Genomic DNA, 13,586 nt, shown 5'->3' with positions numbered 1-13,586 from the left:
AATTTTACGTATTGTTATTACCCGAAATGGCAGCCGTAAATTCCGCCTCACTCAATAAACCAGCAGTTACGCACGAGGCGCGCGTAAGTAAATCCAGACACGCAATTATGACGAAATTGATAACGTGTCTCCGGAATGTAGACAAAAGTAAGTAATATTTCGACATTATTTAACCTACCTGCGGTATTGTATTCATTCATTTTTAAATTTACGGTCTAAAATAATAGATTATACTGGCTATAAATTAATTTTTAATTTACCTATAAGTCATTTTTCGCTGAAAAAAAAAATATATATATACAAAAAATTAAGAGTTATAACACGCCTAATTAAATTCTTTCAACTCGAATTATTCCGTGATGATGTCAAGGGTCATAATCGAGTAGACAGATCGACGATATACGCACCCTATAAATGCAAAGAGGTATGCTCTTACGTTTCTGTATCACGCACGTCGTCACGTAAATTTGATTCTTGATTGTCGGAATATAATCTACGCGAAATGACTGTGTCAGCTGGCCACCTGCCGTCAGATCTCTCTTTACCGTGGGCTTCATCGATAAACACGCTGGGCCCTAGACGTTTACCGACGTTGCGCAAAAAGCTCTGCTAATTTGCCTATTACAGCTTTATCGCCTCGCGTTATACGACACTATTATTATACCATCTTCCTACGACGATACTCGATTTACTGCCGCGCGCTCAGCCTCGCCCGTCGGGCTCCCATTAACAATAGATTTCCCTGCAGACATTTCCGCGAGCGATTTCCACCGCAACCCCGCGCGCTGTCCGGTATTCGAATATTACGAGGACTCGACGCATCGCGATGCATATTATAGGTATAATAGTAACACCGAATGGCGGTGCGACACGAGCCGATCGATATGCGCTCTGATAGCAACATCCTTAATCAGAAAATGTATTTTATGCTGTTTCGTATTTCCGCTCATTTATCGCGAATGTGATTTTTAATCGCGACTAAAACTTATTTATTATTCCTCTAAAAGATTTATTGAGAAAAAAATATTATTCATTAAATAGTTATTAAATATTTATTTATTTCAAGATAGTTTTAGATTTTGATAAAGTGTCTTTAAAAAAAGAAAGTTGTTTAAAATAAAATTAATTTTTTTTTTTTTTCTTTTTCTTTTTTATATAATTTAGCTGGACATTCTCTACGATATTCGTTTCAGAAAAGTTTGCACGTGGTGACGGGTTTTGCGGTAGATCAATCGTGCGTAAATCGTATCGCATCTAGCGATCGTTAGCACCTATGTACCTAGGCTACGTGCGCACGTGTTGCCGCGGCACCGCGAGGAGCGCACGGCGGCCTCGCTTTAATGCAAGTCGTAGGTATCGGGAGGCGCGATCAAAATGCACGTGCCGATGGCCACGGCGCGTCTATAAGTCATTAGAGAATCAAGCTCAGCGTGCACGCGCGCGGCAGGAAAAATCCAAACATTATTGCCCGACGGGGGATGCCGGCGCGTTGAAAGATAGCACACTCGCATAAACGCGGAACATGCGAGAGCGCGAACGGCCGAGAATGCGCGAAAAACTTATTACGTTTAACGCTCTCCATCATCCGCGCGTGTTTGCGAATTCCAGCGCGATACATTGAGAAAGATGGGTACAGTTACTTTTAAATCTAAACCTTTTACATCTGTAACGGCGAATGGAGTTCAGTCAATTATATTTTTAATTAATTAAATATTATGAATATGTGTATAATTATAATCGAGCCCAAGAATAACTGCGTTAGTGCGATTAGGTTAATTTGCCGTAATTCTAAACATCAGCGCGTAAAAAAAAAAGAGCTGGATTCCTTAACTTCTTCCTCGATTGCATCACGGTGCTCCCATCTCGGGCGATCGCCGTCGTCAATCTCGCGTGACCTCCGCGGCAAAATCAATGCCGCGCAACGGCGCGTTTCTACCTACGGCAGGAATTTAAACTTCTATTCGTTCAGGATTCGATTTCAACTTGGCTCGTATAAATCCTCCGCTAAGTGGAAGACGGCGATCTTACTTAAGGAGATGAGATCGCAACGGCGGTACGTGTATTCGAAAAGTTCCCCGCGAGCTCGCGTACTTCCCTGTCTTTTTCCTCCTCCTACCTCTTGTTTAATCGATGAAACACGCGTCGCCCTCCCCCTTCGCTCCCCCCTTGGCATTTTCTTTTTCCCCGTTGCCAGATAAAGAATCGGTTTCCAACGACAATCTCGGCCCTTATCGGAGCGGCGGTCCGAGGCGCGGTGCATCGATGCCGTTAAGCTCGTTCCGCAAAAAGGGTGTCCCAAAGGAAGTGCATCTCGCGCCGATAAAATGGCCATTCTACACTCGAGCGAGTGCACTCGTCTTCTCCCGGCGCGTTCTCTCCGTTTCGGTCTGGAGGGCCATTTATCGAGGAAAATCCTTTCAGCGTCTTCTTTGACGTTACGGCCGCCCTTCTTCTATCACTGTTCAAGACGCGGGCCGATCTCGTGCCCTCCCCCCCTCCTGTGCGTTCTACTGTTCAGAGACTGTCACGGGATATCCGCTGACTGCGCGATCGAATCTCACGAAGTGATATGACTACTTCTCGCAAAGCGGGAGACTCGCGTGACCGTCGCGTGACTCGCGGAAAGGCTTTCCGTTCTATAAAACTTGTAGTTCTTTCTCTCCTCTCTTTTTTCTCCATTAATCAAATAATGAATAAATCACGAGTTAAAGTATATAACGAGTAAAAGGTATATAAAGTAATCTTGTAATTAAAAAGCAATTTGCAGAAATTAATTTTGTCAATTTTTGTAAGTCGTTAAAAGTTTGAAATAAAAGCGACGTGTACATACGTACTTGCGCGGAGCGTACGATTTACGCGCGGACAAGAAAAAAAAAAAAAAAAAAGAGAGAAAGACATCATGCAAACTCTTCGCAAGAGGTACACTGGTGCTTAACCGGATTATTTTAACTATTAAAATCAATCGACGCGAAGGAGCAGAGGCGGGACTGTCAACCGAGCTATAATTTAACTTCACTCCAATTTCCCGGACGCCGTATACAACTGTCGCGGTAACCAACGCGGAATTGCAGGGCGCGCAAAACGGGGGACGGGGGGGGAGGGAGGCTTGTATCAATTTGTAGTTTGTTCAACGTCTCGCGCTCTTTCCTCGCGTCTTGGCAGCCCCGGCTCTCTGACAAACGCGCGCGGAAGTTCGTCGGAGCGAGTCCGGTGTAAGTAAGCAAACGGGCGACTAAATAAAGGGGTGGTTAAGCTCGCTTCTCCCCGACGGTAGGGAAAGGCGAGTCTCCGAGCTGGCTGCGAGGGCGGCGGAGCCAGCCAGACAGAAATTGATGTTAGGCGTTTGCATTTATTATTAATACGCTCGCCTGGCTGTCACCGAGTTCGAGCCTGTCAGCGTCTCTCGACCTCCCTCTTCTCCTGTCGGCGGGTATTTCGCATCGCCCGGCGCGCGCGGGAGAGCGTCCTGTCTCTTTTTGCTCCACGGATTGTCAATTTCCCTCCCCCCGAACTTCGGCATTGATCGGCCGACTCGTCTCCTTAATTATTTAAACGCCGCCGCCCGGAGATTGTCCGACGGTCTTCGTCGCCCGCGAACGTTGCCTCGACGTCGATCAACCTGTCGTCGTTAAAATCGCTCGAGGCCGCGAAGTATTTACACGGCCAGCGTTAAGGATGGTTTCGGCCACGTGCGAAGGCTATAAAATCCGCGCTTGGCAAATTTTATTCCGCGTGGGAGGGTGGCACCCGTTTATCGTCCAGACCGGCGAAGTGTGACGGAAAGGGACAATGAGCGCGCCGGTGTCGTCCCTTGGATATTCGCGCCGCCACGTCGATTACTCCGTGCCAATATTTATGGACAAATTTCACGGGGGCGGCATTACCGTTCACGAGGGGACGAGGGGGCGCCTGTTAGTTTTGACTATCGTTCCGGCCGCGCTCACCTGGCTCCGCGTGTTTACTGAAATAATAGCTGAACAGCGCGCGGGCGTTTCTGAAATTCGATAATTCCTATCCCTGGGAGCTTCCCCGCGCAAACACGAGGCGGGGTGTCCCCCGCGTGTCACTGAGCTGCGAGCGGAGCGGCATATGGCAGTCCCGGCAGCCCTTATAAAAAATAAACGGAGGATGAACGAAAGGGACGGAGGTTACAATGTCGATTCGAATGTCGATCTAATCGCGCTAATGCGCGCGGGTCTGCATTATACAGCGGCCGAGGGACTTCCGCGTGTACCTTCGCGTCGAGAAAGGAAGACGCGCATCCAGCGTTCCGACACCTCGGCCCGTCTGGCATAAATCAAATATCTCCTTGACCGCGCCGGCGTCTCCGTGATTTGACCCCCGTTTATATATATTCGACTTCTCGCTCCGTTTCCCGTTCGACCGATTCGATTAGGACCGCGCTGAAGTGAACGCCGGAAAGAAATATTTGGTTTACCCGGTGCGCGTCGATACGACGTCGGCCCCGCTGAATATTCTGTCCGGCCGGAAGCGGTGCGCTCGAGATAAAAGATACGGCACGCATCGGCGTACACGCATGATAATGCGTTTACTTTTGTATGTAACAAAGCGCGTACGCGCGGCGACTGGCCTCCGCATTTATTTCCTTCGATCAGCTCTGATAAATCGCCGGTGGAAAAAAAAAGAAAAAGAAAAAACGCATGGAAGTTCGCAGAGTATCGATTCTCGCTATTTTTACGAGCACTCGTCCGAGAGCGCTCTTATACAAACCCAGGCGGACTCTCGCGGATGAGACGCCGTCCCGCGAGAGCGAGACGTTCGGATAATAAAAGATAACGTAGAGGGGAAACGGGTATCTCGGTTTTACGCGAAAGATCTGCCGGATGGCGTCTGCTATCTCCGCCAAGTGATTTGACAAACAGCCTAATGGAAACAAAAGAAACGGGCGCGTGCGGCAGTCACGAGATATCGAGTCTCCGCGAACAAATTGCGTTTACGAGTCGAAGTTTCCATCCCGGGCTCCTGTTTTCCCGTTCGCGTCAACGGCGACGTGGCTGCGTTTGACATTTTCATTCCGCGCCTTACCCGGAGGATCCGTTTGAAATATCGTTTATGCGCGCCGGTATCCGGCGCCGGATTAACGACTGCGGCAGGTCGTTAAGCCCGCGCGCCGTAAAGCGCCGATATTAGATGAAGATCGAATCGGCCGTTCGCCACGCACGATCGATTTATGTGAACATCCGCGTGTCCTCCTTCGCCGGTTCCGCCGCATCATTTCGCTTTGTCTTACGTCGCATTTGCGAGCACACGGAACATAAACGTCACAACCGGTGTAATAAATTTTTGATTTTTTTGATTTTTTCTTTTCCTCAGTAGCGCATGCAGCAACGTGCGCCGGCATATCTTAACGGAAACATCACGCTAGCGGTTTATTTTCGACGAAAAAAATATTGATGGACTGCCGAAGTGTGCAACAGTCGAGAAAACGGTAAAATATTGCGCGTCCGAAGAATAAAACATAATCCGCATATTGTTATCCCTGCGTTTCGCAATTTGGAATTTGCCGCGGGGTTAGTCGTGCGAGTTCGACGAGCCGAAAGCGGGTGTCAATGGAAATACAAGCGTCTAGACGAAGGCGCGAAATGGCGTGAGGACTTCGCTCGAGGCCCAGGATCTCTCCTTACGCCTCGTTAAACACCTTGTTCCGCGCTCCCAAATGTAGATACGTACGTGCATAATATTCTGAAGTTACGCGAGCGGAGCTCCGTCGCAGCATATTTTAATGGTCCATTCGCGGCTGCACTCAGACGTGTAAAAAGAATTTGATTTCCATCTAACGAGAGAACGTGGATACTCGAAGCTGAATAGTTGGAATAATTATAGCGAGGAGCGACGCAAATAATAAAATTAATATGATTCAACGTCATATGCAGTTTTTTCAAATAAAATTAATATTAAGTCTTCAAATCACGTCTTCAAATTAATTAAAAAAAAACACGATATTAATTTTTCTGAACTTATTCATATTAATCAAATCTTTCCGTGTATAAAAAAAAATTTTAATTACGCTCGATTATTACTCAAAATAAATTATTAAAATGTTGGAAGTGATGATTAAAATTATTACATCGTTTTTTATATTTTACACGTGCGCATGTACACCTGCCGATACGTGTTTCTGGCCGCAAATGTTCGCTCTTACGAACTTCGTGACCTGTCATGACCTAATGAGATGCGTGTCACGCGTGCCGTCGGCGTGCAAGTGTGTCGGTGCATCACGGCGTCGAGGAAACGCAGCAGATCCGGTGTACGTACGTCCCAAGAGACTCGCGCAAGGAACGTACACGTACATTGGGAGAAAACAGTTACTTCTGAGCCCAACTATAATTTTATAATATTCCTAACGATAAATATGATCGATTCAATTATACGTACAAACGGAATCAATCGCATTTATCGTTGGAAATATAAAATTACAGTCGAGTCGCATCCAAAAGTGGCTGTATCTTCCTCTCAGGGTACAAAGTTATTTATTAAGAACTGCATTAAAAAGAAAAAAAAAAAAATTACTATTGTCGTTTCCGTGTAATATTTTTTCCATCGTGGTGCGTTTTCTCTTTCGCAACAATGCCAGTCAGGGCTCGGTTTGCAAACTGCGATACGTCAGTCGCGGCGGAGAATTTCGTGCGGACGGACGGCTTATCGCGACGCGACAATGCGAGATCTCGTCGCGGAAGTGTATGAATTTAATCAAGAGATTAGATCCAGCCTTTCCCAGGGTACGGCATGCCGCGGGACGCCTCGGCGCGAATGAGTTATGGCATTCTGCGGTGCTATCGATGCTGTTAGCGCGGTTAACCTGCCGGTTGTTAGCGATGATACACGCCACATTCAATGTATGCCTCCGCGGCCGAGGCACCGATACTATATTATACGATTGGATCTACGGGGAAACGAGTTCGTCCTGAGAAAAATTATCGGCGCGCGGCCATTTTTCGCATATCGAAACGACTTTATCATTGGTGAGCGCATACTCCCGCGAGTAATGGAATGCCCGATCGAACGTTTAATGAAATATCTCGAATGCGACGCGAGTGCGGCACCGACGCCGGCACAAATCGCTGTGAAAGTCAATCTTGAGGATGACACAAAACGAATATTATATATATCCATTCACCGTTACGGTATTAAATATCGAGATTAAGTCATTAATTAAATTTCCTACTGTGATTTTGGTTTTTCTATCTCGCGACGAATATTCGCCAATGCTTGAACTTACGTCTGATAATTTGCGTGTTTGACATACTTTGCACTGAAATACATTGTTTCTCGCGGCTAGAAACGGTATAAAGATACTTCGGCGGTAAATAGAAAGCGGAGAAAGTTGCGATCGAGTTACAACGAGAAGCTGATAATTCTATGACTTATGCAACAAATTAATCGGTACAGATGCTTGTATATTTATCTACACTCTGTTTGATTATTTTCTATGACACATTAATATTATATGAAGTTCGGTATTTGACGTCCCGCTTCGTATTAACCTCTTATTCTTGACGCGATAAAGCTATTGTTAATAATTTAACCAACATTGGTTTCATTAAAAATAAAAATTAAAATTTAATACCTTCTTTCTCTCGTACAAAGCTCGATAAAAAGAAAATCCACAGAGTGCCTTTCGTGTCGATATACGGTCAATGAACGTTATTAATATACCGACGTAAAAAAAAATATTTTACACATCGAGAACGAACCAAATTGTGAACTAACTCAAGCGCGCGACAGAAATTGGTGACTCCAGCTATGTCTCGGTCGTAACCCATCACTATTATTCGTTTTCAGCGTTCGCTACAAGGGGGCAGCATCGCCTTGATAAAAAGGTGATAGCCTGCGACGAGCGGAAAGGAGTGGGAGTAGCCGTGTAGCGCAGATGCGTGCCAACGATCGAGCGTGCAACATCTCGTGGCAGTTGGTGTCTCTCGCGGATCGAACCTGAGAAACCCTACGTGGAAGCTGTTGGCGATCCGAGAACGTCCGGCCGAGGCCTCGCTCCCTGGGGACGCGTCGTGCGACCGGTCCATTCTGATACGAGTCGCCTTGTCGACCTGGTGAGTGTATTGATCGGCCAGCTGCGCCGACTCTCGGCCATCTTAGTACCGAAACGCCGCTGGTGGACGTGTGCCGCACGTAAAACTAGCTGAATGAGTCGCCTCTGGGTGTGAATGATCGCGTATCCTCGAACCGGCGTCGAACCCGCCGTGCAAGCTCGTGAAAAGTATGAATTTACGTACGCATAAAAAAAAGTATGCTAATGGACTAATTCAGACTAAATAGCTCCGTTATGCAGACAAATAAAGTTTCCGTTTCGCTGTCGGAGCACGTGTTCGAGACTGATTGTTTTTTAAAATTAATTAAAATTTTTGTATATTGCTAGGTATTGAATATTAGTGTATTAAAATTTAATTGGCATTTAAATTGATAGTCTTTTCAATTTTATTATTTTTATTTTCCATGTTGTTGTATTTGATACCGAGCAATTAAAAAATAATAGTATATAAAATAGATAATTAATGATATTTAAATTGTTAGCTTAGTTATTTAATTATCAGGAGAGCGCGTTAAGAAAATGTTGCTAATACGCGCGTTTCATACTTTTTTCATTGCAGAAAAACGGTCAATAACACTCGATTAATATTAACCGCAATAATACACAACCTACCACGACTTCCGTGCCCGTAACAATGCCGTTTACGGCAGACGCGGCGGCGTCTCAGATACAGGAGCGTCTGAAAAACATCTACAACCTCGTGCACGAGATCGAAAGCCAGCGCGTCCGGTCGGAGCATAACCTGAACAACATCATGAAGACGCACGAGAAAGTCACGCCGGACGACAAGGTCTCTCCTTATTACCAGCAAAAACTTAAGAACCTGTACAACGCCGCGGTGTCCGACACCCAGCAGGAGGAAGATATCCTGCGCAAGGCGCTCAGCAAGATCAACGAGATACGCACGATACGGAACGAGAGGCGCATACAGGCGCGCCAGGCCGGTAACAAGGAGACCATCAGGCGCGGCGCGTTGATGAAGATGCTGCTGAGCACCGCGCAGACCCTACCGCTGTACGTAGGGAAAACCCCAGGGGCCAAGCCGCCACCTTTGTGCGGCGCGATCCCCGCCGAGCCCACGTACATCGCGAAGACCGGCGACATGGTCGCCGCCCTGGTGAAGGGCAACGAGGAGGGCGAGAACTGGATCCTCGCGGAGGTCGTGCAATTCAACCCGGCGACGAACAAGTACGAGGTCGACGACATCGACGAGGAGCAGAAGGACCGGCACACGCTGTCACGGAGGCGAGTGGTGCCGCTGCCGCTAATGAGAGCTAACCCTGAGACCGACCCGCACGCACTGTTCTCGAAAGGTTCGACGGTGATGGCGCTCTACCCGCAAACCACTTGCTTCTACAAAGCAGTCGTGCAGCGTCTACCTGCCACCGCCACGGAAGAGTACCTGATCCTGTTCGAGGACGCCGCTTACACGACCGGCTACTCGCCGCCGCTGAACGTGGCGCAGCGTTACGTAATTTCCATCAAAGAGAGCAAAAAGAATAAGAGCCAGTGTTAGTACTAATACTTTCCAAATTACTTCCGATTAACGATTATGCTAATTAGTCTAATTATTAATGAAATAAAAAATTCTTTGGACGCTTAGTTTTCCAATCGATGTAAAGCTTGAGGTAACTACTTTTTATTCTCGATTAACGAAAAGCAAGTGCACCGCGAAAACGACTCTGACAACGTGCCACGGCGACGGCTCTCTATTTCCATAATTTAATATTTTAATATATATTATATTTATATGCATACGTATTTGCAACGCTGACTAATCCCATAAATTCCATTACAGACACCAGGAAGAGACAATATATAAGAAAGACATATTTCTAACAAAGGTACACTCCTCGTTCGCCCACGTTATCTTGCATAATTACATGATCCTTTTGCGTTTGACTTCTGATACTGTCATAAAACACTACAATAAAATACTATAATAAATAAAATATCTGACTCGCTTCAACATTCCTTGTATCCTTCTAATTAAATTATAATTAAAATTACATTTATAAATCAATAAATTGCAATATACTTTGTATTACGGGGTCACGATAATTTAAACGCACGATAAATTACAAAAAAAAAAAAAAAAGAGGGAGGGAAAAAATTAAAGAAAACCTTTCTCACAGCATCAGTAACGATCCGCGAAGTGTCCATTAAAATCGCGCGACTCGTCTCGTAATTAATTCCAAGTCGTAACCGAGAAAAACGAGCACGTACCGATAGTTGGAGTTCTATTTCCGCGGTACGGTCGTCGGGGATAATCGACGTTATAATACGGGATGATAATAACGGCGGCCTGGTGAACCTCGACCAACCTTCCGCGCGGACTCGGTCCTTCGTGCAATTTCTTATGCGGAATAAATCTTTTCGCTCGCATCCGTCACGAACCAAACCTGAGGCGGAGACCGAGCGGTGGAGGAGACGGAGGGAAAGATAGGGAGCGCGGAAAACGGGTGAGAGCCGCGAGAGTGGATTGAAAAAGGCCGGGCCGCCGAAGGAGGGAGGACCGCGCAATAATTGATTCCATAATCGGCGGCTGCCGCCAGACATCAAAGCGACTCGCTACACCGAGCCGAACCCCCAGCAGACCGGCTCAGCTAGCCAATCCTCATTCATTATTTAACTTAACTACCCCCCACCCCCTCCCCTCCCTCCCAACCCCCGCGGAATCGCAAAAAAAGTACTTTGATTTGGTGCTGCGCGTTGCGGACACGCTGTTTTCATCATTTTCCTCGAAATTAATCCTGAAAATTTTTCATTGATTTCTGAACCGCCGTGTTCGCGACGGGCGGGGGCTTTAATTGAAACGGGAGGCTGAATCTGTCGCGCGAATGAAATATTGTGCGTGATAATTAAAGAACAGAGAAAGTACGCGTGTTTTTGAATAGCTTTTGAAGTGTGTTCATTATAAAGGAAATGTTGAATCGCGCACGGAAGCGGTTTTTATTTTTATATGAAAAATTAAAATACGCGTACCTTCTACTTTCTTGATTCCGAATAAATGCAGAATATTCTTTTAAATATTAATTTTTATCGCAACTTTATTTCGGGCTTTGTCCGATAAAATGTAGACGCTCTTTTGAAGAAATAATATCTCGTACGTAGAATATGCATTAAAATACGAATAAAAGTAACGAATAGATTCGCATAAAAAGTCATATAAAGTTCGGCGCAAACAGATCGCCTAAAGTGGGCTTAAGATAGAGTTATTACTCGGCATATATCAGGTGAACTTTCCATTATCTTCCGCACGACTCTCATAATAATAGAAATTATCTAGTCCGCGTGTAATGGCTTTTATATGCTCTCCTGCGAAAGTTGTAACGACCGATTGTATCTAGTCTGCGGGTTAGTTTCCCTAACCGCGTTGGAGTTCACCACCGAGGCCCCAGGGTCGGCTCGGGGTCGCATGAATTTAGCAAAACGCGCGCGACCCCCGAACCTTTTGCACGTACTCGCGCGGGCTCGTAATCGAAATCGCATGCACGTCGGCCCGTCTGGCATTTCCGGCGGTCATTAGTCGCACTCGATCGTCCGATATCTTTCCATTTTCAGATAGCAAAGCACCGGCGTGTCGGCAGAAGCCATTCTCAGTTCTGGAATTAATTCAACCGGCGATTAGCTTCCGCGTTGGGAGGGGGGTGGGAGCCGAGATCCCGGCTGAACCAGCTTTCGTGCGTTCGATCGTAAATGCCCGTGACTGTGTGCTCGCGCGTGTGTTCGAAGGTGGGTTCGTTTCGCGTACCGCTGACTGACTACGTCCGAACCGCGTGCGGCCGTATTCGTAACGGCGGGCCCTAATACAAGTGGACTAGTAGCATGCGAGCAACCGGAAGCCAGAGCGAACTTGCGCCCGAGCACGCGAGCCGTACTTTTCACCCTTGGTCTCCGTCGCCGCGACCGCCTACGACTCGCCGCGGAGTTCCCTTCGTTCATTCGTTCCACGTCTCAGTTATCTGAGTAATACCTCTCCTCCGACTTCGCCCCTCCGCCCTTCGTCTCGTCTATTTCGCTCGCGCCCCGTCTCGCTTTCTCCCTGCATCCCTGCTGACCTTCTTCCTCACCCCTTTTCTCTTTTTCTCCTCGCCGATCGGGCCAGGTTCACTTAACCCTCCGGTAATGGCGCGCTGTATTTTTCTTCGGCGCTCGTAATTACGGCCGCGCACTCGCGAGCATATTTTATTTCGTTCCAGATCGATCGGCTCCGACGCTGGTATCTGTCACTGCCCTTCCCCGCCCCGCCTCTCTCTCGCCCTTTTCCCTTACCACGCGCCCTCGTCCCTCGCCGAAGACTTCGCCGAACGTCACCCTCCGGCAACCATTAGTCTTTCTTTCGATAAATTGGCGGGCCAGAGTGATCGTGAGATGTCACCTCGACGCCCTCACCTGTCCGTAACACGCATCTGTTAGTAGTTGCCGCGCGCCACGGGCCCGGCTTTGTTCGCGCCTGATTGGAAACCGTCATCGATAATGATTCGGTAAGAATCGCATATGCCGGTTTCACACGGCTGTCGACCGCCGCGCTTGTAACGCGGGCCTTGAGTTATTTCCGCGCACGCGATTCTAGACAATCGCACGGGATATTTTATCGATTCCGGCCGTCCGTCACATTTTTCGCGGCAAGCCCATAATTTATGCCCTCGACTATGAAAAGCCTTCGAAAAGATAAACTACGGCTAGCCCATTGAGACCTCGCAGGGCTCCGTTTAAGTAGTATTCCGGAGTTCATTGAATTATTGATACCCGAGAGTAAATTGAAAATCGATAAGCGATCCGGTGTAATTTAACTTCGCGGCCGTTTCCGGAAACGAAAGGGGGAAGGGGGAGCAAGAGAAAGAAGAGGGGGCACGCAAGAGAGAATACGAAACTTGCGGATTACAGAACTCCTCGTATGCCGGGCTCTGGATTTTCATTTTTTAATTAATACGCCGTGCACAATGGTATCCGGGAGGAACGATCGATGGGGCCGGCTAACGAGCTGCCAACCTCTAATCCAACTTTACCTCGAAAACTGTCGGAACTCTTATACGACGTGGTAATGAGTTCTGGCCGTTCGACGAAAGAAAAGTCACGATGTTAATAGCTTTCGCCTTTGAGTCTCCGAGAGAAAAAAAAAAAAAAAAAAGAAAAAATCGCGCCGCGGGGCGGAATCTCGTACGAAATACGCTCCGCGGATCGCGCCTAGCCACGTCCAAGTCAGAGAGATAAAGCTCTCGAAGCAGCTCCGATTCGATTCGAGACCTATTGGATTTCGCGAAACATAATTTCTTCTTCGAGAGCCGCGACTCAATGTTCCGCGTGGCGTGCTCACCTCATCGATACCGCGAGACACGTTATACGAAATGAGAGCGAATTACGACGCGCCATTGCAGTTGAAGCTGGTGTGCCACGTAGTTTTAAAGTACCGCGTCAAGTCCCTCTCGAGGCACCCTCGCGAGTCGAACGCGATCGTATCGCGAGGGAAATCACATCGTCACGAAAGTCGCGCGCGGAATAAAGCTCTCTTGAT

The 13,586-nt window shown here is 47.3% G+C and overlaps 1 protein-coding gene across 2 annotated transcripts; it reads left to right on the top strand.

Annotated features, from left to right (window-relative positions):
• Nucleotides 1–6,518: 6,518 nt before the first annotated feature.
• Nucleotides 6,519–10,196, top strand: Sgf29 (SAGA-associated factor 29). Of its 2 annotated transcripts, XM_070668452.1 has the most exons (3): nt 6,519–8,069; nt 8,628–9,579; nt 9,867–10,196. In XM_070668452.1, the coding sequence occupies exons 2-3, from the start codon at nt 8,703–8,705 to the stop codon at nt 9,905–9,907; spliced, it is 918 nt and encodes a 305-aa protein (XP_070524553.1). In that variant the 5' UTR covers nt 6,519–8,069; nt 8,628–8,702; the 3' UTR covers nt 9,908–10,196. The 2 variants fall into 2 exon arrangements, with proteins under 2 accessions (XP_070524553.1, XP_070524551.1); XM_070668450.1 differs by lacking the exon at nt 6,519–8,069 and having other exon boundaries at nt 8,076–9,579.
• Nucleotides 10,197–13,586: the final 3,390 nt, after the last annotated feature.

This window comes from Cardiocondyla obscurior, linkage group LG17 (assembly GCF_019399895.1).
Source record: "Cardiocondyla obscurior isolate alpha-2009 linkage group LG17, Cobs3.1, whole genome shotgun sequence".
Taxonomy (NCBI): domain Eukaryota; kingdom Metazoa; phylum Arthropoda; class Insecta; order Hymenoptera; family Formicidae; genus Cardiocondyla; species Cardiocondyla obscurior.
The sequence above is the reverse complement of the archived record's forward strand: the minus strand, read 5'-3'. Positions and strand labels throughout refer to the sequence as shown.

Coding starts and splice junctions, on each gene's coding strand:
- Sgf29 (XM_070668452.1), top strand. CDS start 8,703: ATGCCGTTTACGGCAGACGCGGCGGCGTCTCAGATACAGGAGCGTCTG. Junction 9,580..9,866: donor CAAAAAGAATAAGAGCCAGT/GTTAGTACTAAT, acceptor ATTCCATTACAG/ACACCAGGAAGAGACAATAT.